Source organism: Pomacea canaliculata, linkage group LG4 (genome assembly GCF_003073045.1).
Source record: "Pomacea canaliculata isolate SZHN2017 linkage group LG4, ASM307304v1, whole genome shotgun sequence".
In the NCBI taxonomy this organism is placed as follows: domain Eukaryota; kingdom Metazoa; phylum Mollusca; class Gastropoda; order Architaenioglossa; family Ampullariidae; genus Pomacea; species Pomacea canaliculata.
In genome coordinates this window covers 22849667-22875424 of record NC_037593.1, presented here as the reverse complement: position 1 = coordinate 22875424, position 25758 = coordinate 22849667, and the positions used below count along the sequence as shown (strand labels likewise).

At 36.9% G+C, this 25758-nt stretch overlaps 3 protein-coding genes across 6 annotated transcripts in view; 2 read left to right on the top strand and 1 right to left on the bottom strand.

Moving 5' to 3' along the window:
• The first annotated feature begins 1861 nt into the window (after window positions 1–1861).
• Window positions 1862–8989, top strand: LOC112561332 (60S acidic ribosomal protein P0-like). 2 transcript variants are annotated; one of them, XM_025233747.1, is made up of 10 exons: window positions 1862–1921; window positions 2802–2900; window positions 3812–3911; window positions 5094–5169; window positions 5677–5764; window positions 5938–6084; window positions 6614–6722; window positions 7293–7369; window positions 7860–8000; window positions 8765–8989. In XM_025233747.1, exons 2-10 carry the CDS (start codon window positions 2847–2849, stop codon window positions 8930–8932), a joined length of 960 nt encoding a protein of 319 aa, XP_025089532.1. In that variant the 5' UTR covers window positions 1862–1921; window positions 2802–2846; the 3' UTR covers window positions 8933–8989. The 2 variants fall into 2 exon arrangements, with proteins under 2 accessions (XP_025089532.1, XP_025089533.1); XM_025233748.1 differs by lacking the exon at window positions 1862–1921 and having other exon boundaries at window positions 2779–2900.
• LOC112561331 lies at window positions 8841–15978 on the bottom strand. Of its 3 annotated transcripts, none has more exons than XM_025233746.1 (5): window positions 15652–15978; window positions 14706–14929; window positions 13660–14001; window positions 12439–12667; window positions 8841–11080 (listed from the first exon to the last, which is right to left on the bottom strand). In XM_025233746.1, exons 2-5 carry the CDS (start codon window positions 14927–14929, stop codon window positions 10892–10894), a joined length of 984 nt encoding a protein of 327 aa, XP_025089531.1. In that variant the 5' UTR covers window positions 15652–15978; the 3' UTR covers window positions 8841–10891. The 3 variants fall into 3 exon arrangements, with proteins under 3 accessions (XP_025089531.1, XP_025089529.1, XP_025089530.1); XM_025233744.1 differs by lacking the exon at window positions 15652–15978 and adding an exon at window positions 15335–15642; XM_025233745.1 differs by lacking the exon at window positions 15652–15978 and adding an exon at window positions 15351–15642.
• Window positions 15979–16778: 800 nt separating this feature from the next.
• Window positions 16779–25758, top strand: part of LOC112561330 (transcription factor E2F3-like) — a 24359-nt gene continuing 15379 nt past the window's right edge. The window contains exons 1-4 of the mRNA XM_025233743.1: window positions 16779–17320; window positions 18174–18270; window positions 19988–20088; window positions 20920–21044. Coding sequence (XP_025089528.1) covers window positions 17072–17320; window positions 18174–18270; window positions 19988–20088; window positions 20920–21044 — 572 coding nt within the window. The 5' untranslated portion in view covers window positions 16779–17071. The remainder of the gene's footprint in view (window positions 17321–18173; window positions 18271–19987; window positions 20089–20919; window positions 21045–25758) is intronic.

Sequence of the window (25758 nt, the reverse complement as noted above, 5' to 3'; positions counted from 1 at the left end):
TCAGGTCATTGCAATGCTGTACAGCGATTTCAAATCCCAGTTGTCTGTGACACGGAGCTCACAGACCCCTTTAACGTCAGTACCGGGGTGAAGCAGGGCTGCATTCTATCGCCGTTCCTCTTCATCCTGGCCATGGACTGGATCATGAAGACTTCCACCGACAGTGAGAGGAGAGGGATCAGATGGACCATGACTATGACAGCAACAACAACGCTGGAAGACTTGGACTTTGCTGATGACATTGCCCTGCTGTCACACCGCCACCAAGACATGCATGAAAAAACAAAGGCCTTCTCAGAAACAGCTGGAAACCTTGGCTTGAAGGTCAGCACAAAGAAATCGAAAAGTATGAGAGTGAACGCCAGAGTCCAAGACGGCATCAATCTAAATGGAGAAGAGATTGAGGAAGTTGACAGTTTCACCTATCTTGGGTCCAAAATGTCAAACACCGGGATGCGGAGGTGGAGATTCGAGCCCGACTGGCGAAAGCCAGCCAGGCCTTCGCCTCACTCAGGAGCACATGGAAGGCAAAAAACATCAGCCAGAAGATCAAACTGAGAATCTTCAAGTCAAATGTGATCAGCACCCTCCTTTACGGATCAGAATCCTGGAAGATGACCAAAACCATCAGTAACAAGCTTGACGTCTTCCAAAACAGATGCCTCAGGCGCATACTTAACATCTTTTGGCCAAATACCATCAGCAACGAAGAACTCCACCGAAGAACTGAAACCGAGTCCATCACCACGCAGGTTCAACGAAGGCGTTGGCGATGGATTGGACATGTGCTCCGCCAGCAGACAGCAGACCTTTCCAGAGTCGCCCTACGATGGACTCCAGACGGCCGAAGAAAACGAGGCCGCCCAAAGGAAACTTGGAGAAGAACAGTGGAAAGGGAGATGAAAGGAAAGGTCTGGACATGGGGTCACCTAGAGCGGGTTTCAGCCGATCGACATCGGTGGCGGACTCTGGTTGAGGCCTTATGTGCAACCTGATGCACGAAGAGGAATAGATAGATAGAATCAAGTGCAGTGACATTCTCACATTTTTTTATGGCAATAACCACGCTGATGCAGAAAGTCTGACTTGACTGGGTGGTATGCACAGACACTTGTGACTTGACTCTGCAGGAACGATCTATACCAGTTTGTACAGGGTGAATAAGACTGGCTGACAAGTTACAGTCAGCCAGTTTTAAAAACTTAAATTGGATTAAAACTACTAAACAGTCTCATTGCTTGCCGAAAAATAGTGAGGGTCTTCCGTGTCAGTAAATCAAAATCATGCGTTTTCCTTCATATCATTCAATTTTATACCAAGAATTAGGGATGAAGCAAGTAAAGTGTGACACGATAATGATGAGGATAGATGGCTACAAGAATAATAAAATATGCACACCGCAACAAGGGAGTCTATAAGGGCAACGGCAGACGATATCTCGCAGTATATTGTTATGTCCGCATGTTTACAGTACCAGAGCAGTGGTTATAGTAAGTTTGCTTACAAACTTAAAACCAAAAAAATATAACGCTTTATCCCACAATCAAAGATTAGCTTAAAGAGCTTTATAAACACCCAGACAATAATTATCTCTTCCCTTTTGGTAGTCTTTAAATTTAGGCGTGATTTGAAATTGTAACAATATCAGTAGCAATAATAGTGGTGGTGTCGGCAACAATATAGAGTTGTCTATATTTGGTGCACACGTGACTGTCGCAAGTGGCAGAGGAGAGGGAGGATTGTAGACAAGATCAGAGGATCAAGTCTACACTTGTTGACTCGCGTGGATCCAGAATCTAAACTTCTGTAAATTAAACCTAATTTAGTAAAATTGAGAAAATAAAAGGCATAAAATATCCCAAGGATATCCGGCAGCAGCTCACGTGACTTCCTCTTCACCGCCATTATACCCAGTGAAAAGGTAAGGGAGAGCGTGCTGCACGTGAATAGAGCGAAAATAATATGTTAAAAACGATTTTTATATACTGAATTTTATAAGTTGAAAACATTAAATTTGTGCACATCTATATAAACCATAAAAAGAGCACGGTTGGTGTTTTAGTCATTGGCAGGACTATAATCGGCGTGAAGTCCAGACACGTGGATGCAAGTTACAATGACAACGGCTTCGTTATTAATATCAATAGTGTAAAGACATGTAATTTTGTCATTGCCTCATTTTATATACAGATGTAATACTTGTGCCTGTTTTATTATACTACCCATCGTGTATGTCTGTGAGAATTTAGTTAATTTACTTTTTATGACAAATATAAATATCTCGTTTATACTATTTAGCTTTATTTAAGAAAGTCCCTCGGAACAGATGTGCTGCATGTAAAAAGAGAGTACAAGTGGTAGTGCAATTTCAAAATTGTTGAAAAAACCCCTGGTTGCTATAAACCTGCATTTGCGTAACGTGTATTACAAAGTGTGGTCAATGAAGCGATTGTGTTGTGTCTAAATTATTGACTCATTGTTTTTACAAGGAAAAGGTCTTTTGCACAATTATAAAATCAGGAGAACCTTAACTTCTATGTAAAATAAAGGTCAAAATAGAGTATGCTTAACAAGGTATTGAATACACACAATATATTTATATAATGGGGGTTAAGGTCTTATTTTTGTGAAGCATTATTCAGTCAGATTCCTTAGTTGTCCTTAACTTAAGTATTGTACTATGGGGAAACCACTTAAGACACTTTAAATCTGCATGCCTGATGCCTACTGTTTGTAAAACTATTTTGTTTCAGGCGTATGCCTAAAAATGCTTAGCACATTATGTTGAAATTTTGTTGCAGTTTTGTCTTTAAACTGCTGTTGAGGGCAATCCCTGATTCACAAAGATGGTCAAGGAAGACAGAACTACTTGGAAGTCAAACTACTTCCTCAAAATCACTGTAAGTTCATACCGTACTGTAGAGTTTGTCAAGCATTAATATTGATGTGTCTGTAATTTTTAGTGTTGCTGTGATTATTAAAAATGCTAAGAAATTAATTTTAAATAAAATTTAATAGACATGTATGCATGTGTTTAAACATGGTAATGTTTTACTTATTTTAAAACACACTTTTAAATTTTTTCTTAATATTGTCAGCATTTGTAAACTGAAAATGTGGTTAATCACATACAGCCAACATTCTTTATAGATTTGACTTTGAAGCAGAAAGCTAAGTAAGACATAAATAAATATGAGCATGGGGCAGTCTTAAGTAACGTTGACCAGTTTGACATCAGCTAGTACTCATAGCAAAGCTTTAAGCTTTAGTTTTTATGTAGTGGCTTCCTTGCATATGTTATAACAATTGATGTTTTTCACAACTATAACAGAATAATCAGATTTACGGTCCAGGCATAATAGTAGGACATGGTAAATGATAGATTGATAAGCTTACCATCTAAATGCTGCGCAGGATTTGTGACATTTAAAAGTTGTGAATATAGTTTGCGACATCTGGTATTTTTGTAGACTCTTGATACTGCCCATGCCCTTTGTACAATGCTACAAACATTCCAGCATCCAGTAATGTAAAAACCAAAAAAAAAAAACAAAAAACCACCAGCATGTTATCCCATTAGGTCAGCTGTTATATGCTTTCTCTGCACAGGTGTAAGTCCTCACTGTTTTTTCCTTTTGTCACATTTTCTCAACGTGGCCACTCATGTGGGGGGTCCTGAAACATGACATAAATATCCATACAATTAGTAGCATTCATTGTGAACAGTTGGAATAAAAGACAATGCTACTCTTCGTTTTGTATTTTTACTTGTATACTCATAAATTTTACAAAAATATTTTTCTTTCAACAGCAACTGTTTGATGACTTCCCCAAATGCTTCATTGTGAGTGCTGACAATGTAAGCTCAAAGCAGATGCAGCAGATCCGCCATGCTCTTCGTGGGAAGGCTGGTAAGATGAACACATTAGGGGTGCAGTACATTGGTACAGTGTGGATTTGATCCCTTATATAGCTACCTGGGTTAAGTATCTTGTATTGCTGACATTCCCGTGGAGGACTAAACATGCAAATGAAGTATTGTATTTAGTAAAATTCCAAGCAAACCACAACATGTCATGCTGGCAAAATAAGCCAGACATGAAATGCAGCTTGTAGTCGACAGGTTAATACATTAATCATTAACACTAATCTTACGGTACAGTGAGTTCTCTCGGTGTCCTGCTAACCAAAGCGGTGAATGAAATATATTTCTTAACCTACAATAAAGACAACAATCTGTGATGCTCCATTTTAAAGAGCATTTTAAATACATTCATGTGGTGTAATTTTTTTTAATATGCATTTTATTTCCTTGTAGTAAAATTTGAAAGTCTGTAACTGTATAGGACAGAACTTACAAATTGGAAAGGTCAAAAGTTCAAAAAAAGTCTTTATACAATGTATCCACAAAAAAAGACATTTTATTAAAACATGCATTTGAATTTAAATATTACCATACTAATCCATGTTGAATTGAGTAACCATCAGCCGACTTCAACATGGCACTTGATCAACTAAACCTTTGCCTGAGAGGTCGACTTTTTTCGGGATGTAAACGGAAGTAATCCATAGTGGAACAATTCCTGAAAGTTCCAGTGTTTTCCTCCCTTATTCATTTATGCAACCTCAGACTTCTACTGTGGTTACAACAATGCAGCACGTTCAGCCCGCTGTGGCCTGCTGGTTAGCATGGCTTCAATAACAAAAGTGTGCTATTTTTAAACACAAATTGTTGATCTCATAATGCCACTGGGGGATGGAATCATTGCTTAAAGTTCATGACGGAAGTGTGTGTAAATGTGAGTCAGTTTTTTAGAAGTGGTTTTCACCTCTTGCCAAAAAATGTAGATGTGAAATATGATTCTAGAGCAGTGACAGTCTTCCCACAGAGATTGTATGCACTATTAAAAGTTTCCAGCCCCAGCTCCACCTCCTTCCCCATTTTTCGAAACGGTTTCTTATGGAATGATTTTTTTTATTCTTTTGCATGTTTGCGTGTATTGTATGTAAGTATGAAGTGCATTTGATGCCTGTCCTAAAAAGGTGTGTGTTTATGGGCGTTTATTTTACTTAAGAAAAAAATTTTGTTTCAGTGGTTCTGATGGGAAAAAATACAATGATGCGCAAAGCAATTCGTGGACACTTGGATAGCAATCCTGCCCTTGAAAAGTATGACTTTATTTTTCACTGGCTAGTTCTTTAAAGCATGATCATGGTAAAGTCTAGATTTCATTGGTCAGTTTAACCTTCTGATTTCTTCTCCCAAATTAACAGTAACCACGCTTTACAAGAAATATTCGTTGCAACAAGAAAAGTGTGGCATGCACCAACTCGTGTTTTTGCCTCATACGTGTCTTGCATCTTTGACAAGATAAATTTGTCTGCACACACTAGGACGTTACAATTACTAAGAGCACAAACAATGCTGGTGCAACAGAAAGGATAAGAGGCACAGTGAAATAAGTAAGCATGTAATACAAATTATGAAAGGGTCTGTTTTCAGTTCTTTTTTAAAAAGTTTGTATTTATAATAATTTGTCCATATAATAGTACCGTACAAACCCTTGTCACCTATCTAGATTCATGAAAAAATAGCCAGATATTTTACAAACCTATAATGGCATGGAAGGTTGTTTGCAGTGTATATAAATGCATAGCTCTTGTCTGTTCTTAAAGGCTGTTACCCTGCATTAAGAACAACGTTGGTTTCGTTTTCACACGAGATGACCTTGTGGAAGTGCGAGATCTGCTGTTGGCCAACAAGGTGATATGTTATAATATGCTTCATAGTAAAGGATCTATATTGTGATTAAATGTTTGTATTTTTGTAGGACCTAATGTAAACAAAAACTATTTCTTAATAACGTTTAATCCCAATGTATTTTTTCTGTTTCTGAAAACTATAATGCATTTCATCAAGGTGTTGTGTTTTTAAAGGTGGTGGCTCCAGCCAGGGCAGGTGCAGTAGCTCCCCTGGATGTAAAAATCCCAGCACAAATTACAACTCTTGGACCTGAAAAAACATCGTTCTTCCAAGCACTTCAGATTCCAACCAAAATCACCAAGGGAACCATTGAGATTCTGGTAATCCTCTACATGAATACATAATTCAGGATAAGGCTGGGCAGTATTTTTTTTTTTAATTCTGTACTTTTATGCTGAGGTATTAGCAAGGTACAAGGTTTATTCACAGTTTTGGGCAGTGAGGTGTGGTCATGGTGGTGTTTGCAAGAGGTTTCAAAAATAAAGGGATGTAATCATTTTACATTCTTTAATATCAAGAAAAAAGCCACATTACATAAAAAGTTTGTCTGCTATATGACATCTTGCATGCATGATAATAACAGATATTGATCTTTTATCAGATTATACATGTGTAATTAAGCAGAGTAAAGCAAACTTTTTGTCATAATTTGTTAATCAGCAGAAAGTGTATTTGATAATTTTTATCATTAATATGTGTCGCTTGCGGTGATTCAAAATTTGGCTTAAAAATCTCTGAAAGACAGTGTTATTAAATAAAAGTGATGAACCATGAAATTTAAATAAACTAGCATTGGCATCCATCCTTAGGGCATTGATTGACTGTACATTCAACTCATCTTATTTTCAGAATGAGGTCAGCTTGATCAAAGCCGGTGAAAAGGTTGGGCAGTCTGAATGTACTCTTCTGAATATGTTGAAGGTGTCTCCCTTCACTTATGGACTGGTTGTAGAACATGGTGAGTCCAGTTCTTTATCTTATGGTGATTTTATTGGATACCATGTTTGTGCTGCATGCATCATTGTACAGCAGGGTATAAGTAAGATATCTAATTATCCCTGAATGATAACAATATCAGTCTGGATTCTTAAAAATAAGATCAGAGCAAGTAGAAATATGTGTTTTGTAGGTAAAATACCACTTGGTAGTAAATCATTAGCGTGGATGACCCTTTTCTATCCAGGAAAAAGTCTGAAGATACAAAATCGTTGGGGGTGAGGGGGAAAGAAAATCATGAGAAGCTAACTTGTATAATTGAAGACAGATTACTGAGAGCAATTAGTACAACTCTAATAGTACGTTTTGAATTGATTTACATCTGTGTACTGTCATCCTCTTTATGGATGAAAGTGGTCCCTTAATGTTTATACATTAGAAACAAGAACAGTTGTGATGAAAAAAAGTTTTATGTAGTCTTTCAGTTAAATATTGTGCCACTATTGTTTTATTTTTTAAAAGATAAATCCTGAATCAAGTTTCTAATCATGGTCGTTTTCGACATTTACCTTAATGACATTACCAATTGCAGTGTATGATTCTGGAACTGTGTTCAGCCCATCTGTGCTTGACCTCACCGATGAAGATGTACGCAAATCATTTATGGAGGTAGGTCACGCTGAATATTTGAATGTCAAAATTAACTTAGGTGTCATAGTGCATGATGTGTAGTCCAGACTTGAGAATAAGGCAGTCCTCACATATGGAAGGTATCAATGCCATGAATATTTGTGGTGGCAGGTGGGGAAAATTTTTGTAGCAGCAGGTCAAGATTAAAATATGCATTTTTTAAACATGATTTATGCAAAGGTCAATAAAACACAAAATTTGGTTGGAGAGGTAGTTGTCAAAGAGATCACATTTATATAGGATGCATGACTGATAAATTTTTGGTCACATTTAAAAGGGGGTACAAACAAAAAAATCTCTTAATACAAGAGGCTTTACTGTATTCAGATGAAATTGGTTTGCAAAAACAACTTCAGTTTCTGTTGGAATGCATTTAGTTCATTCTGCGTATGTGTTTTATAGTAATACTTTCCACTCATTAGGAAAAATGGATATGACATTTACATCTTTTCCATGTCTATTTAAACAGGGAGTGCTCAATGTAGCAGCAATTTCTTTGGCCATCAGCTGGCCAACAATGGCATCTGCACCTCATCTGATTGTGAATGGTTTCAAGAGGCTGCTTGCAATTGCTGTCCAAACAGATATTGACTTTGCAGAGGCATCCAAGGTACAGTGATACTGCTGTCATACCAGTAGGAGTCTGCTCAAAAGAAAAGACAAACTTACCAAAAATGAATAACTATTGCTTAGGTTTAAGGGAAAACTTTTAGTGTCCACATAAAAGAAAAGGTTCAACCGGAGAGGAGGTGAGGGTATTTGACAGAATCAATTAACAAAGCTTGTTCACTAAGGCCCTGTGTGTCTTCACCTAAGATCAAACCAATTTCTCCTACCACAAAAGTATATGGGCAGGCTCCATCTTGAAGAAAAATATATGTCAACAGACCTAGAATGAAAAGTAAAATTCTGTTAGCTGTGGGGTCTGGCAGTGAAAAGGCTCGTGGAACTGAACTTCGTAAAAATAAGACAGAACTACAGAAAGGCAATTTATCATGGTAGTGCAAGTTTTAAATTGATTTGCAACTCGCTATCCACAACGAGGCTCTAAAACGTTCTGCCTAGCAAGCTCAGGTGTGTCAAGATGTGTGCTTTTTTAAACAGGATGCTAGGATCAAAAGTGGGCTTTAACTGAAGGGCACAAGGGATGGACAAAGGTGGTATTGAAGGGAAATGGGGAGTAGGAAAATGACAAGGCAGCTTCTCTGGAGATTGGCTACTTTCCAGTGTTATCGCATGAAATAGTGAATAGCATTCGAAGTAATACGCACAGGTGACAGATTTTTGTAACTGTCTATAACATGCATCCAAGTAAGACGAACTTTTAGGGTTTATATTGCATCTCATCTTAATTGATTGACCATTTACTTGCAGATAAAGGAGTACCTGAAGGACCCATCAAAATTTGTAGCAGCCGCACCAGTTGCCACGCAGGCTGCAAGTGCCCCTGCAGCAGCAGCGCCAGCTGAAAAAGAAGAGGCTAAGAAAAAGGAAGAATCTGAAGAATCAGACGGGGATATGGGCTTTGGTTTGTTTGACTGAACTGGAAAAAAGCTCAAAGTTTGACAATTCAATAATAAAGACCTTCTGATTGATGTATTTGTTGCTTATGGATCCTCTTATCAGTGGTGTGCATTGACAGGTTATTTTAGTAAACATGCAGAATACAAACGAGACAACGTTCGGTAATCATAGTTTGCCATTGCCTGAGACTAGTGCAAATTTTCAGTGCAAGGTAAGTGTCCGCAACATGTTTGTTTGAAAAAAGGTAGATAAAGTCTGGCAAATCTTCTGCCAATAATTTGTAAACCTTCAATTTTTTTGCACAAAAAGTAGACATTTCAAAGCAGTCAATTTTCTCTTTATTTAGAGTACATTGGAACATCTTTGGCTCCAAATGTGGGCTTAAAATTGCTTTACATATAAGGTTTATTATTATACGATGTCCATAAGCACCAAATGATTTCCAGTCAAACCCATTCTTCTCTGGCACTCATTAAGAGGAAACTTTCAAAATTAGTTGTGATTGTTGACCCCCGATGGATCACCCACCAACAGCTATGTGAAAAATGCTTAGAGACAGTCCAATAAAATGGTGGCAGTGGAGATAACATTATCAACTTTAATGAAGCAATGAAATAGCTTAAGAGAACATCAAAGATGGGGCTAATAGTGTATGATGAGTGGCTGGTTCTTATGGTACTGCATCAGCTGCTACAGTAAAAGAAATGGAAACAATTGAGCCGTACTTGATGACAGGCAAGGATCTCCTACCCAGAATCTAACTCCCAGCGAGGTATGCGTATCGCGTACCAAGCCATGTCAAATGAGTAGAAAAAATATTTTCATAATTTACTTGAGCTCTTCTAGCAAAAAATTACTGTGTATTTCTGTTTGATTCATGTTAGCAACTTAATATTCTCACTCAATAAGGAATAGTAGTAATAATAAAGTGTACGTTTAGGTATTTCATCACTACTTAGCTAGTGTGATTAAAAAAAAATTACATGAGAAATAAGAATATGATATTCATGCGAAGTGAAAAGACAGTGGATGCCCACACATTCCATCATCTTTTGCCTTTGCGCTGATAGTGCCAAGTGCACACCTATAACACCTGGGGCTGCCACACACTGTAAACTGCCCACGCAGCACAGGTCCACAGATCCACATGCCTATCCTGCAGTTCTCACTACACAGGTGCTGCGTCAGGGAGCCACACCAGCACAGAAATTTGGGGATACTAAATATGAAATCTGTATAGTAACAACAAAACTAGAAGTCTGACAGAACCTGTGTTGATTTTTACAGTTCAATGTCAGAATAAAATGGTTTAAGTACTGCATAAAAATCAGTGATGTCATCAGATGACAGCATAACAAATTCAGGTATGCATTTGATGTAACTGTTTGCTCCACACCAAAAGAAAAAGCGTTTATTTAAAGTACACCTGACAAGGAGCCACCACACCCACAGAAAACTTCAAACACTACTTTCCACAGATTCAGAAAAAGTTATTGGTAGGATGAGGCACCCATACCCCCTCCCCACACAGACACATGCCACAGATCAATAAGGGTTAAAAGAAAGCCTACAGATCTGTGTCAACACAGACATCTCCTGATCAGAAGTAACCACTAAGACAAATCACATCCAGTGTCCAGTTGCAGGCACATGCCAAATCACCTCCAAAGAAAGTCCACTGAAAAATACATCAGGTGAGACAAACAGAGCAGTCTTTTAAAGCCAGGACTCATGTCAGCATTTTACCATAAGCTACTGAACTGCTCTAGGGAAGCGTGCCAGATTATCTAGATAAATCATCAGTCCTCCTGTGAACATGTTTTACATCCTAACACCTAGATCAGCACCTCTTGTTACAGAGCTAGTCTCTAATTCAGCACGTTGCAGATAAGCCATCTACTCTGGCATCCTAAAAGGTAAGATTACTTGAATACTTGAATCAAATGTACCATGAGGCACAATGATGACTTCAACCCTTCAAGGAAATTGAAGTTTAGTGGAAGACTTTAATTTCGTATCCACAGACACTTTCATCGTCAGGGTCAAGTCCTTCTGCAGAGGAGCTGGTGCAGACTGTCCAGAGGTGTAGCGCTGGATGCTTGGACTGCTATTCTCAAGCACAGACTGTGTAGCTTTGATAAACAGCAGGCGGTCAGTGAACTCTATCTGTGAAAAAACAGCATTGACACACATCAACCAAGCTGCACAAGATCCTATGTGAAGAATTGCAAAGAAGAAAAAATATTAGAAATATTTCACTTTTTTCATTTTATTACATGAATGAATATTAATACATTAGCTTCATTCCCTTTTGCTGTTGTGATCCGATACCTCTTTTGAGCACCTAGTTGCATGTGCACTCAAATAATACAATTATACCAACTGTTTAAGTGTGCTAAGAACACTGGTACCTCTAAATCATCTGCTTTCAAGGAAATGCTATCAAAGCCACCAGTCTGGAACCAGTACATTAGATTTAGAGCAACATATTAGGATGATCTAACATTTATCAATATGGCAAGTTATTTTTTTAAATTGTAAAGAAATGCAACTTCCTTAGGTAAACAGCTGTTTGGCTAACATGGTTTATTACAGTTCCTAATATATTCTGAGGAATTTTTCAGTAATTTTTCAAAATTTACATTTCAACTTCTTAGTAGGAAAAGCCATAACTTAGTCCTGTTTTTCTTCACCATTTTATTATGTAATAATAATATTTCACTATCTTTGCAAGTTAAATGTCTTCTCCTTTGTAGGACACTGAAAAGTCTAGAGATTATAGGAATGCTTGGAAGACACCATTGCATTAATGGTGTTAAGTTAATGATGAGAGTGGTGATTTATAAACTGAGCTTTTCAGCAGCCTTTATGTGTGCAGTATCTGTTCCAAACACATTCTACTGTAGAGTATAATAAAATATAAGTATATAACAATGTATAATCCAATCAAAGAATCGAAATGAATGAAATTTATCTGTACCTCATGTTAAACAGAGAGCATTATATCACTGACAAAATCTATAGAACAGAGTATATCATATTTAAAGTTTCCAAGTTTCACACATGCAAAGATTAATTTTAGAAATACTACAGTGCATATTTGCAGAAAATGAACAGCCATTTCCACTTAAAGGTGGCTAACTCCTGTGCTTGGCAAAAACAGTTCTGCAGTTTTATATTTTCCTTCACACAGCTAACACACACAAGGAAAGTGAAGACCCACATACTACATGCACAGGTAACATTTAGCCATTGTCAGTCACTCGAACCATTCAAGCATGGTGATTTTTGGAAGCTGGAAGTAAGACCTTTGGTGCACAGAAGTATTGTGTTATATATAAGGGGCTTTGAAATGAATCTAAAAGCAATTTAAACCTGCATCTATCATTCTATCATGATAACGACAATTCAGTTGTAGCTATAATTGGTCCCATATTCAACAACTTCAACATTTAAACAAACAAAAGGGATATTAAAAGATTAATGTGCATCATCACAGTATCACTATGAAAATTAAAGTATACCTCATCGCCTTCATATTTCAAAATGCCCTCAGTAAGCTCACGCAGGCCAGCCAGGATTTCTTCCTGTGAAATTATTTCCATTTGTGGTGGATATTTTTCATGCAACATGGCTAACCATTTTCGTTTTGGTATGCATACTGGAAGACATTCCAGGTCCCACTCAACATCCAAGCCAACACTCTGAAGATTTCTTACAGTTTCCATGTATGGTATGTCTGTCTCAACTAACCTGCCAAAGAAAAAAAAAATTCAGTACATGCAGTTACAAAACAGAGTAAATGGTATGTCAAGGTAATAAGACTAGTAACATGGGAGCATTGAACATAAGGGGTTCACAGTGACTGTGGCACAGCATGGTTAACCAGGTATTGTTTTCTCCTAAGCAGCTGCTGAATGGATGAGGAAATGGGTTTCCAGCCATAGGTTCAAGCAGGCCTATAATCGTCTGCTCACAACTGAGCATGCTAACTGTTTGGTGACAAAGCCTTCTTCAGGTAAAAGGAGGTAAAGGTAAAAGTCACAAAACACAGTGGTCAGTGCTTCACTATGTTTAAAGCACATCTTCTTGTTCCTAAACACCCCCCAGTGGGGCATAGGGCCGCAACTACACCACGCCATCAGATCTGGTTCTGGGTGTCACTTTCCAGTTGGAACCATGTCATGCCAGCTGCCTCTGCCATGCTGTGGAGCAATCTCCTCCATGTCTGTCTGGCCGTGAGAAGATGGGTAAGCGAGCTAGCTTTCACCAACACATAGGCCCTTCCGAAGAGGGATCTTCTCGTCCAGGCTCCCGTTGTGCTTGTGTTGCATTTGCAGTTTCCGCAGTATGGCTGTTTTACAACCCTCCTCCTTCAAGTGGGCATGGGACTGGCAGGTTACTCGGGGTTTTTCCAGGTGGGTCTAGGCTTGTGGGGGAAATATGCTAGCTAAACATCCCATTATAACTGTTGCTCTGTAAACCATGCAGTGTAACATGTTTAACAACACAATTAATATCAGATTTGATAGTTAAAAATAAGAAAGTAACAGTGTTCATTGGGTAATTCCTGTAGCTAAACATTGTAGCATTGGGTCATCTGTTTTCTTTTGCAACACTTGTTCAACAGCTCATCATGCCAACATTCAGTCATTAAGATAGTGCTAACTTTCTTGTTCAAGCTGTAACAGACAAATAACCTTCACATGACTTGTAAGGATATGGACAAAATGTGTAACTCTTACCGCTGATGTGCACTTTTTGAAAATGGCAAAGTAGAAAGATGGGCTGGGCGAAGCACTATCAATAGGATACCACCAGGTGCAAGGCAGCTGGCAATATTAGTATATAAGACTGCAGGATTGGTCAGGTAGCGGCATGAGTCATATAGAAGCACTTTATCTAGCACACTTTCCTTCTTTTTGCCATTGCTCATTTTTGCCTGTGCTAGTTCATGGAAATATTCCTCTGCACCCACATGTGATATCTGTATGGGTACCAGCTTATTGTTGAAAGTCTCGGCATAGTGAAAGTGGCCTGGAAGAAGTGTTTGCACAGGTTCCAAGAGACAGAATTTCTCTCTAATTCTGAAAAGTGAAGAGCAGTTTAAAACTATCATGTCAGAAATTTCAATACTTTTTTATTCCTCAAATAACTGAAGCTTTCTTCAGAACTAGTATAATGGTAAATAATTTCCAAGCAGAAGGGATTGAGAATGAATCTAGAGAGCACTGAAACAGGTGTTGAAAAATGCTTTCTAATTGATTCTCAAAGAAACATGATGTTCTGCTACATATGCCATCTGGACCTAGAGCCTTGCTTATCTTAACTTGCTTAAAAAGTTAAAAAGATCTGCTACTTGTTTGTGATAAATTACAATCCTCTGAATGGGATTAAGAGAACTGAGCACTTCATTTATTTTATCAACTATTATGAATCAAGCAATACTTTAAAGTTTTAATTTAAAAAAATTCCTTGAGGAAGAACAGCAAAGCGCTGTTACATGCAACGAACGTCTTTATCCTCTTTCCTACACAGGCTTACAGTATCCATCCACAATTTCTTGTTTCTGTCAGTGACTCAGCACTACCTATAGGATTACTCCTCTTGGTTTCCTGCCAAATATTACTCATAAGTCCAAAGTAAAAGTACAAAACTGTTCAGGTTTGTGCAATAAAAATGGTCTCAAAACAAACATACCAGATTGTAAATAAAAGCTAAAGAAATAATTTTACAGAATTTTAAAGTGTTCCATTATAGTTAATGTTAAACTACTTAAAAAGTCACGAACCTGTCAGCCATGCAATCTTTGGAGCTTCCTACATAACAGAGCTGATCAGTTGTATTCAACTCCAGATACTTGTGCAGCAGTGAAAAAAGTCTGTCTTCATACTGAACCCCAAGGTTGTAGCAATCCAATGAACCCAATACAGGTAACTTGTAATGATGTCGGTAACTTTCTGAAATGACTGCCAGTGGCGGTGGTGACTCCGGTCCAAGGTATGCAGAAGCCATCTAAGACAGGCCAAGCAAAGGTTTCAAATGCAGGCTTGGTGTCAGGAACTCTATGGTGGTGTTACACACTACATGCAGTGTCACTTAAACATTCTTTCTTCACAACTCAAACAATTGCCTTTAGGCTGTCTAAGACAAAAGTACAATTACTGACAAAAATAACAATAAAAAGAGAATTAAACAGAATTATTACTGGAACACATACACATATTCTACTCAAGCCTCAGGGGTCACTGCCGCCTACAATAAGACACAAAGCACCCTGAGCTAGGGTACGAAAACAAATAATATATATATATACACACACAGTTAAAGTTAAAGGAGGCGAAACCCTGTTCAAATATTGGGCAGACGTACAGCACTAGTATATCGCATGAAACAGCTATATATATATATAGCATTCACCAGAAAGAACACACACAGCAGTCGGGGATCGATCTGTACACGCATACACCATTACGAGGTCTAACAGCCTCTGCCGGAGAGATCACACAGCACCCTGGAGATCTGTACAAGCGAAGATCCCCCACAGTTGCTTTGGTCTAACAGAGTAACAGCTGTATATAATTCACACAGTGGACGAAAAACCACACAGCAAATTAAGAATAATAAAAATCCACACAATTAATTAGTCAACGACTTCAAATCGATCTACTTGCGTGGACTAGTGATAGAATCTCGATATGAGTATTATACTTGGTAAAGATACTGCATTTGCTCACCCGTTTGATCAGTATTTACAAATGCTTATACGCAAAATACGTCGCCGTATCCCATGTTGCCAAGGACGCTTTAGAGTAGGCAGGATATGATTGCGCATGTCAACCGATGGCTGTCATCCGAGTTATACCCCTAGCATTAATAGTCGTGAAATAATAATAATGGAAGACATATCCCATGCTTTAGGTATTTTTGCATTTTTTAAGCCACTTCAAACATAAGCCTCAATCAATTAAGATCGACAAAGTCTGTTATATTGACAAAGGCTTGCAAGTCGATCGCCTTCTTTCCCCACCTCCACTCGATCGCCAGCCAATAATATTAATTAACTTGCTAAAAAGGCTCTCTTTGTTTTCCTCCTTCATGAATATTATTTTAACTGAGACAAAGTTATCGTGGCATATATTCCCGCTTACGAAAAACAATTACTTTGTACATATGTGTAATATTTATTGGTAATTTAAGGTTCTTTGGATCCTTAAAAAATCTGTTTAGCGTGTTAATTTATTCCAACTATATGTATAGTTTTTTTTAAAGGCATGCAGTCTTCTAGCTGTGAGTGTGTTGAGGTGTGGGGGATATTTACTCTATGAACCTGGTGACACATACCTTTTAAACTTGCAGTTGCTTATGTTTTACCATATCAGTAAATCGGATAATTTTATTTGAAAGAAGTAATTTTTAAAAAGTTAAGAAAGCTTTTTTCTAGTTTTTTTTTTTTTGTAAGAAGACATCTATATAGCACTTTCTCTTTCAAAAAATCATCAAAATTCATTGACTTAATCTATTGTAGTCCGTAGTTAGAAGGAATATTTAACTCCGATTAAAATATTATTGCATGCATTTTCCCACGTATCGAATACAACGACTGCCAAATACAACGACACAAAACTCTCGCCTCTCCTGCCGGCAAGAATGGCCAGGCATCGAGCATTTTACGCTCAATTTAAAATTTCTTTACCCCTCACACTTCGAAGCCGATTGCCATCAAAACAGACTAACGAGGGAAACCGATTTTAAATAATCAGTTAAACAGAAGGGTGCATTTTTATATCTGCATAAACTTAACCCCAGGAATCACTACATACATATAAAAGTGCTTGTTCCAGGTTTTTTCAGATACTTCCCTTCGCGGGAAATTCGATTTCGCGCCAATCTCGCTGTGGCTTTGTTGCCGAACAGTTTTGTCGGGAAACGACTTTATGAGTTTCGATGCTTGAGGCAATCGTGGTCATCGGGAATCATCATAATGAAATAAAAGTTACATGAAGCCTGGAGTGCATTTGCCAAAAAATATTGTCACTATTTGTGACTTTATTTCATTAAAAGCATAATCAGATAAGAATATTTTTCAACTCAAAATATTCGTATGACGGAATGAACGTACGGATTCTTTAAAGCTCTGTTTCGCAGGAAGATACTATGCCTAGGAAGCAAACCCTCGTTCATCGAAGAGGACTTTCCGATATAAAACAAGAACCACTGGAAATAACAACAGCACAGACTGCAAACATATCTTCTGTTTTGTGTTCTCCTTCGGCGGACTATGCATACGAGTACAGCAGCCAGCGCAACAGAGTATTGGAAGCGGAGCAGATAGGTGCTTACACACCTCAGTCAACAACCTCCAGTCAATCGCCGTGCAAAACATCATTAACAGGCAGATCACAGGTGATTCTAACTGTTTGAAATAAAAGGCAGATGTATTTATATATTTGGGTAGTATCGACACCAATCATCCTATCTGCTGTCTTTTAAACTAAGTGCAAGCTTTTCAATACGAGTAGTGACGCTGTTGTCGGGTCGTTTGATGACATTTACAAATGTTTTTCGTTATTAATAAAAGCGTTAGCATGAGTAACTTCGATGGTTCTTTACTTGAAGTTTAGCATTTCTAAGTAAAATTGGTTTATAGATTGCAATCGTATTAGTATCCAGTTAAATAAGGTTTGGAGGTGAAGCAATGTTGCTCATGGTGAGTTTAACCAGTTGCCCATTTTCGACAGATGTCATCACATGTCAAACTTAAAAAAAAACATTACCAAATGCACAGTGCTATTTGGTAAAAGAAAAATATAGACACCAACGGGAAAGGGTGCACTTTCTGACAGAAAATGTAATTATCACCTTTTAACATATGCAGGAATTTGGAATCTACTAGTACAAGAAATACGCTTGTGTAGTTATTCAAGTGAGTTTATTAAATGATTTAACATTACATGAGTCTGTGTCACATGAGAAAACAGTATAAGTTGTCTCAATAGTGGATCACTTAAATGGTCTTCATTGGTGTACAAGGAGCTGCACGTTTCATAGCTTCATTATAGGTACTCTGTCATCATTTGCATTCATTGTATGTATGGTTCACACAGACAGTGCCATGTCGACAGGCATGTTTAGGTATGGGATCTCTGTTTTTTTAGTTTTTTCTATCCATTATGCCATAAAGCTAATGTTGACTGAGATGCAGTATATTGCTGTGCAGAAACCAATCATCATCATTTCCAATTTTAAATGTTATCAGGTGAAGCGGAAATTGGATTTAGAAGATGTCAAACTTGAGGGATTCAAAACTCCCAAAAGTTGTAAGCGAAGAAGGGGTTCAGAGGCAAGTCCAAGAGGTAACTGTTACTTCACTGCTTCTTTTTATTGCATCATGTTCTTTTGAGCAAGAAACAACTTTGGTAGCCCAACACTGACAGAGGAAACATCATGTGCACTCTTAATGTTTTTTTTTTTGTGTCTGCCTGATCCTATGTTGCATTTTAACACTTACTGTTTCACCTTTAAGAGTGATTTAAAAAAATGGAGCTTAATCTCGAAATGCCAACAACTTGTAAAATAGTCAAGTGACAATAATATTTCACTTATAAGTTCATTACAAAGTCTGGAAAGGAACCTTAGTGTTGTCATAATGTGGAAAGTTTTTCTATTGGCTGTGGTCTGCTCATTCATCATCATCAGTACGCACATTTGAGGATGAATTTTTTACTGTTGTGACAAAATAGTGGCAGATTAAACACTAATTGACCACATACCTCCACTGCTCAGAACAACTATCCTTTGCAAATGAGAAACACCTTAGTTATACCATATTCAAGTTTTTGGATTACTCTTAAGCATAAAAATTGGATTACTCTTAAGCATAAACTTGAAATATTTGTATTTTGATAACATTTAAATGGCTTAGATGCGTGGTGTGTTACATTTTTGTGAACTGAGAGGACAGAATGTGGTCAGTAGAAGAGTAGCTCGTGTAGAGTGAGGTCAGGAAAATTAGGCCGAAAACAGCAACCAGTTTGCTTTGTACTTGAGGGAGTAGCCAGTATGCAGTTTAGGTGTTAAAGATGACCTTATTTCAGAGCTGTAAAAACAAGGCATAGTAATGTTGACAAATTACACGCTGGTAATAGTAGATAATTTTCAGTTGATCAAAAGAGAAGGAAAGCAGACATTTAGTTAATGAAATTTTTTGTTTTTATGTTGCTTTTAATTGAGTAGGTCACATGAAAGCAATGGTCAAGAGCAACAAAGATTTCACCACAGAGGTGACACAAACAAGATTTAATCCTTTAATCCCCTCCACCCATCAACTTTACAACAATGATACCTTACTACATTGTTTAGGATACACCTCCGATGCTGCTATTTTAACTATCTGGTAAAATGCTGCTTTTAATGGCTGATGGGGTAACATGTTTTTTAGGGAAAATGCTTCCTTGATATAAGGACAATCAAATGTGAACTTTGCTTAGAACATAGAGCTCACTACCCACAGCACTATTATCATTTTCATCTTTATCATGAGCTTGATTTTTTTTTTTTAAGTGCAAGAGAAAGATGTATATTATCCACTAACATAATAACAGAGAAGCTGACTAGTGCAGTTGATCTGTTTTTACAGCTTCTGGTTCGCTCTGGACTGTGTAAATTTATTTCCACATAAGCTCATTATTTTGCACCGAACATCACATTTTTTAAACATGCATATCATTTTACCCTACTCAGGTTCAAAGAAAAAATGGTTTCGTATGGTTGAATAGATTATTCAACTTCAGCATCTTCAGCATATGAAAAAAAAAAAGCTGTGGTGCTAAATTTTGTTGGATACAGAATCTTATTTTTTCATTCGTCACCTTATCACTTATTGTAAATTTGTAGAGGATGTGATCTAAAAGTCATTTGTAAAATTGCACTTTGCTAGTGATATGATCACTTTATGTTGATAGTTTCGTGAATATTATCTTAATACAGATAAAATTTATTAGAAGCATATTGATTTCTATCCTGCTTTTCAGAATTATAATGTTTATAGCACTTTTTCTCTCTTGTGTAAAGCAACGTGTGGACGCTCACCAGCAGAAAAAACTCGATATGACACCTCTCTAGGTCTTCTGACGAAAAAGTTTGTTGGCTTGTTGAGAAGTGCTCCAGATGGGGTAAATGTCTTTTGGTCTCATCTACTTATCCACCAATTATTAATTTTCTCATTTAAATAAAGGATGGGTTTAAGTGTGACTAAACTCTTTCTTCTTTTTTTTTTTTTTTTTTTTCAAAATTAGTACATCTAGAAAGTATCACACATGGGTAGTTAAATGGAATAAAATAATTTAAACACAGTATTGGGGCATTGTTCAATATCCACATAATATATCAGAAGCACCTGATGACAGTAGAAGGGTATCAAAATGGCCTGCAGTTGTGTCTAAAAACCAAGTGTAAACCTACACAGTCTACATGAAGTGAAGACACTATTTGTCAAAACAATGTCACACACCAGGCCATGGGGAATTTGAATATTGATATATTGGTTACTAGAATTGATTCCACAAGCAAACACTATACAAATGTTGCCTGTCTCCAAAGCTGAGACTTAAGTAATAATCTGATCTGAAGGAAGATGATAAACTTCCGAAACATCTCATCCTGTTTTATGAATGTTCCACTAGTCCTCAAGAAGACTGAATGTGTGATACACCAAGTAGTTAAAATATAGCTGCAGGTGATTGAAATAAGCATAAAGTCAAACTTCTTCCAGTTAGGCGAAGAGTTCTATTGATCCTCATTTTGTTAGTCATGATTAAAATTTATTCTGTAACTGTAACATTAAGATATGCTGTTGTGACTCAGACATTTTCTTCCTACATTTCTAAAGACCATCAACATAAATATGAAAATAGACCTGTCTGTGTATATCTATTTGCAAAGTGTGCTGGCTTTGTAGTGATTTGATCCCCTGGAATTGTTTATTCAAATTTTTGTGATTGTAGGTGGTTGACTTAAACAGAGCCTCAGAAAAACTGGAGGTGCAAAAAAGAAGAATATATGATATTACAAATGTCCTGGAAGGAATAAATCTCATCCAGAAAAAATCAAAAAATAATATACAGTGGAGGTAAGCATTGCATTGTGTACTTCAATGCACGTTCATGACTAAAAATGTTTACAATTGTGCTTAATTTTATTGGACAGAGAAAAGGATACGTTAAGCTCTTAGACCAGTGGTTCTCAAAGTATTTCTGACCGCGGACCACTGTACTTAAGTAAAAAATATCGCGGACCACCAAGGCCTAAAAATCACTCTGTACTATGAATTTCAAATTTAAATTGCCGCATTAGTTTGATTACAATTCAAAACTAAATGTAATTCTGTGACAGTAGTATAGTAATAAGCTAACATAACACTACGTACCTCGTTCTTTGTAATTAAAATGTTAATGCGAGGAATGCATCACTTTAAACATCACTTTGCTGACATATGACGACTGTCAGCCGCGGACCACCTGACCTATGCCCACGGACCACACTTTGAGAACCACTGTCTTAGACAATAAAGTAAGCACTTTGTAAATTAGACTGATGAATGTTACTTTGTGAGACTATTAGTTTGTGTGGGAAATAATCAAGCAAGAATAAGTTTGGTTGCCACATGTGTATAATTTCCGTAAGTAGCTCTGTTTGTTCAAGACAGATAACTTTGCCATAGTTTGAGCTTTAACAAAAAGACACTACTCAAAAATAGCACAACTCAATATGAGGTAACCTGTATTACATGCAAATATTCTCATGTGTGCCAAAAAGAGAAAAGGGTTCAGCTGTGAAGATCACATAAAACAACTTTTCTAGTAGGTCAGACAATATTTAAGATTTTATTGAAAGGTTCTTTATATAAGACATGTAATAAACAACCGCAGACATGGACAATTATATTTCCCTATTATCATCAAATGTCAGTGACATATTTTAAATATATGAAAACTCGAGAAAGGTCATATTAATAATCATACTGTGCATTTTCATTATTTATTATTACTGGGGACTAAAACCTCCAACAGTATTATCTGAGGGTCTGAAAAAATGAAGAGTTTTAATTGTTGTACTGAAAACTCGCCTACATTTTATGGATGGGAAACCCTGGTAAACATCTAAGGCTACTCACACTAATAGTGTAAACAAAACCTTTAAACTGACTTATAGTTAGCTTGCATTCTCTCTATAGCAAGGAATTGGAGGCTTTAAATTTTATAAACATTTGCAAAGAAAAACTATTTCAGGAGAAACATGACACCTACTTAATATTAGTTCAGCTTTGTTTCACCTACATAGCATTAGTCCTGTATTGTTTCATGTGCATAATATTGGTTCGTGATTTTACACACCAGCAGAAGTTTATGGCTTTTTGTTAAAGACAACTGTTTAAAAACTAAGTGTATGGGGTTGTGGGATGGGTGATTTAGCAAAACTCAAAAGAATGACTTATCTACAGTACTGAACTTGAGTTACAGTTTGAGTATTGAGTTGCTTATGATAGATAAATGTAAAATATTTATTAAAAAAAAGCACGTTTCTTCTGTTGAAATTAGTTGGCGTATAAAGTGTGGTATCAAAGATTCTGTTTTGTTTCCCGTTTTAGTCATTCTGCTCGCAATAAACCTCACAAACCTAAAGCCCAGTGAGAGATACCTTTGATAATGTTTGCATTAAACATGGGTTACTTGATAGAAGCTGTATTTGTAAAAATTATTTCAGAGGTGCTGCTGGGTGTAGTTCTGCTAGTCAGACAAGAATCCTTGGAACTCATCTGTGTTCAGGTAATCTGTGATTGGTTGTCTACAGAATGTATAAGAAATATAGCATCATCCAGCAAATTGATTACAGATTAGGACTAGTATGTTGGCACATAGTGTGTAGTACAAAAAGTGCAACAGAACAACATTTAAGTCCCTGAGTTGTTTTAAGGCTATGTAACCCTTACAGATAGAATTGGGAAGAACATTTTAAGCAACAGGATTCACTTGCTGCCTTGATGGGACAGGGGAAGTGTTGTAAAACATTAAGTAACAGCACCAGTGAGGCTGACACGAAGATGAATAAGTTTTGAAAATTTTTAATGCTCTGATCACACTAATAACAAAATAATTTATCAATAAAAGAAAATTCTGTCTGAGATCAATCTTTAGTTTTTTTGTGATTTTTTTTTTTTTTTTTTTGCTGTATAGTCAAATACACACACATATTATTGTGATGGCTCCCTGGTTTTGTCAAAGGACCCCCCCTTTTTTTTCATCCTTTCAGAGGGTCCCTGGGCCCCTCTTTTTGAAATCCTAGTGAATAACCTCTGAATCTTTACATGTTCATGCAACTTTCATTGTCAGAAGCCAGTTCTCAATGATTTTTGTAACTTGTTTTTATGACAGATCTTGAAACAAAGGAGAATGTCTTGGATGAAATGATTCAGCAGTGTACCGCGTCAGCTCCGCCTTTAACAGACAGATTCTGAAAATGCTAAATATCCTTAAAAGATGGCCAGTTAGAAATATTTCTTTAGTTTTCCCCGTTTTTCAAATATTTCAGCTAAATATCTTTTTGAATGTGACAAATTCTCACATTCAATGTCCAGTTTGCAGTTGTATGACCTGCACAGAAAAACTTAAAGAAAATTTGGATTCTGTTAATTACGTGATTGAAAATCTTGCACTTTTTGGTGTAATCCTACATTGCTTTAGATGCATGGGTTAATTTCAAGATTTCGACAAGCAGATTTTATGATAATCAATAGATATGTTTTAAAAGAAGCTACCCCATGAACATTGTTTATGGGTGTTTTTCATTTTATAGAGCTTATGACAAAGATGAAAGAAGGTGAGAGAAGCCATTCATTTAGCACTCTTAATCACCGCTCCCAATAACAGTGATAGTGCAGAGAACATCAGCACGTATCCTCAATTAAAGCTCAAAATATCCAAATAACAAAGCTTCTTTTCCTCATTTCTTCCGAAGAGGCACTCTAAAAACTCCTTACTTATAAAGACAGACATTGTTGATTTCGTAAAGCTCTTTGATATACTCCAACGTTTGTCTCTTAAGTCACTCTTTTTTAACTGTCTTGCCTTGATTTGATGACATCTGTTATTCCAAGAGTTTAATGGCTTTTTTCTTTTTTTTTTTTTTTTTCATTACATCTGTGCTCCAGCAACCTGCATATGATATTTGTATTGCCTATGTATGCCTCATCACAAGACCTAAGAAGTAATTCAAATTCGCTATGATTTCATAACATATGATGCCTTAACAATGTAAGTGGTACATTATATGAATATTCTATAACATGACTTGCTTAGCGAAATCCTGATGAAAATTCTGTGCATGATTCTTAAGCACTTTGCACCATTACCATATGTAACCATCAAGACATTCGCAGCTTGACTCGGTCTGTCGATCGTTGTGACTCGCCATGACCAGACATCAGTTATGTTGTCAATTCACCCAAAGCCCATCCAGAGCTCAACAAGGTTAGAGGTGCCAGAACTCCCACCGAGGGGGGTAATGTTAGTTTTGTTGATATGTTTGTGTGTAGTCATTTTTAAGGGTACCACAGTCTTACACTTAGCTAATTTCTATTGCGCTGTATCACAATCATGAAAAAAACTATTGCCAATGTCTGTTTCTTAATTTTTGTAACAGTTTTGGTAAGTCTTAGGAAGGTTTGAAAATCTGAAACAGATGTCTTTTTTTTAAGACATTGGCCTATAGTAGTTGGAGAAATTGATGGTTTGGTTCTGTTTTTGGTTTTGTAATGTCTGAGTTTGTTCTACGTAGACTTGTTGTTTCCATGTGTTTTGTAATTTTATAATAAAAGTAAGCTGAAGGCTGTGAGAATTGTTATAAAAAGGGTGGAGTGTATTATTTTAATTTATTTCTTTGTGTGATAAGAAATAGATTATGCTTTTTATGAGATTGTTTATTGGGAAGGTTTAATGGAATGAGGAGTAGTGTAAAGGGCTGAATCTGTCATTTAATGCTGTTGTTTTCGTCTCTCTCTGATTTATGATTTTTAGGATGTATGATACTAATTGTTGTGGTTTGAGTGTGAAACTATTGCTGTGTTATCAGCGAGTTTGTTGTTTGTCTTATTCCAACCTTACGCTGTAGTACATGCTCTATTGTGAACTCTATGTTACGTATAATTTTTCTAATAACTTCTAGCGATTTTTTTCTAAGTGTGTCATGCGCGTTCACATTGTATAAAGCGACCAGTTAACTGTATTTCTTTAACTCCTTGCTGGTCCACATCTGAATCGTTGTCAGAGTTATTCTCAGTATCTTTGTGTAGCCTCTTAATAATGTTATTTTGCGTCTGGGGTCCTTTGACCTAGAGATCTGTTATTATGTCTGTTCTTGTTTAGTTTATATCTTCTTTTGTGCTCCAATACCCTAGAAAGTCTATTAGTCTGTAGCCCAAAAACCTAGATCTCTAGCTGCTTGCCATATTTCTATTTGATCATTCAACATCAGAAGCATGCCAGCTTGTTCAATCTTGCCATCAAAACTATTATGTATGGTGGGTCTGCTGTCCCTCTTGTAACATTTATGTAAGAAGAACTGCTTTTGTTTCTATGGGAGCCTTGGCCCCTGAAAAGCAATACCACATGTTATTACTTACCCGTACAGTTACTGTAGAAATCCAGCAAAGACAGAGCTCAGTTTGTTGTTTGGGGTTCATGATTTAATTGTGTAAATTTTGCTTCCTCCCTCAAAGTTTAATGGTATAGTAGAAGATTGTCCCACGAGGTAGCATATGTTGGGGTTTACCAGGTGCATGGCTTCTG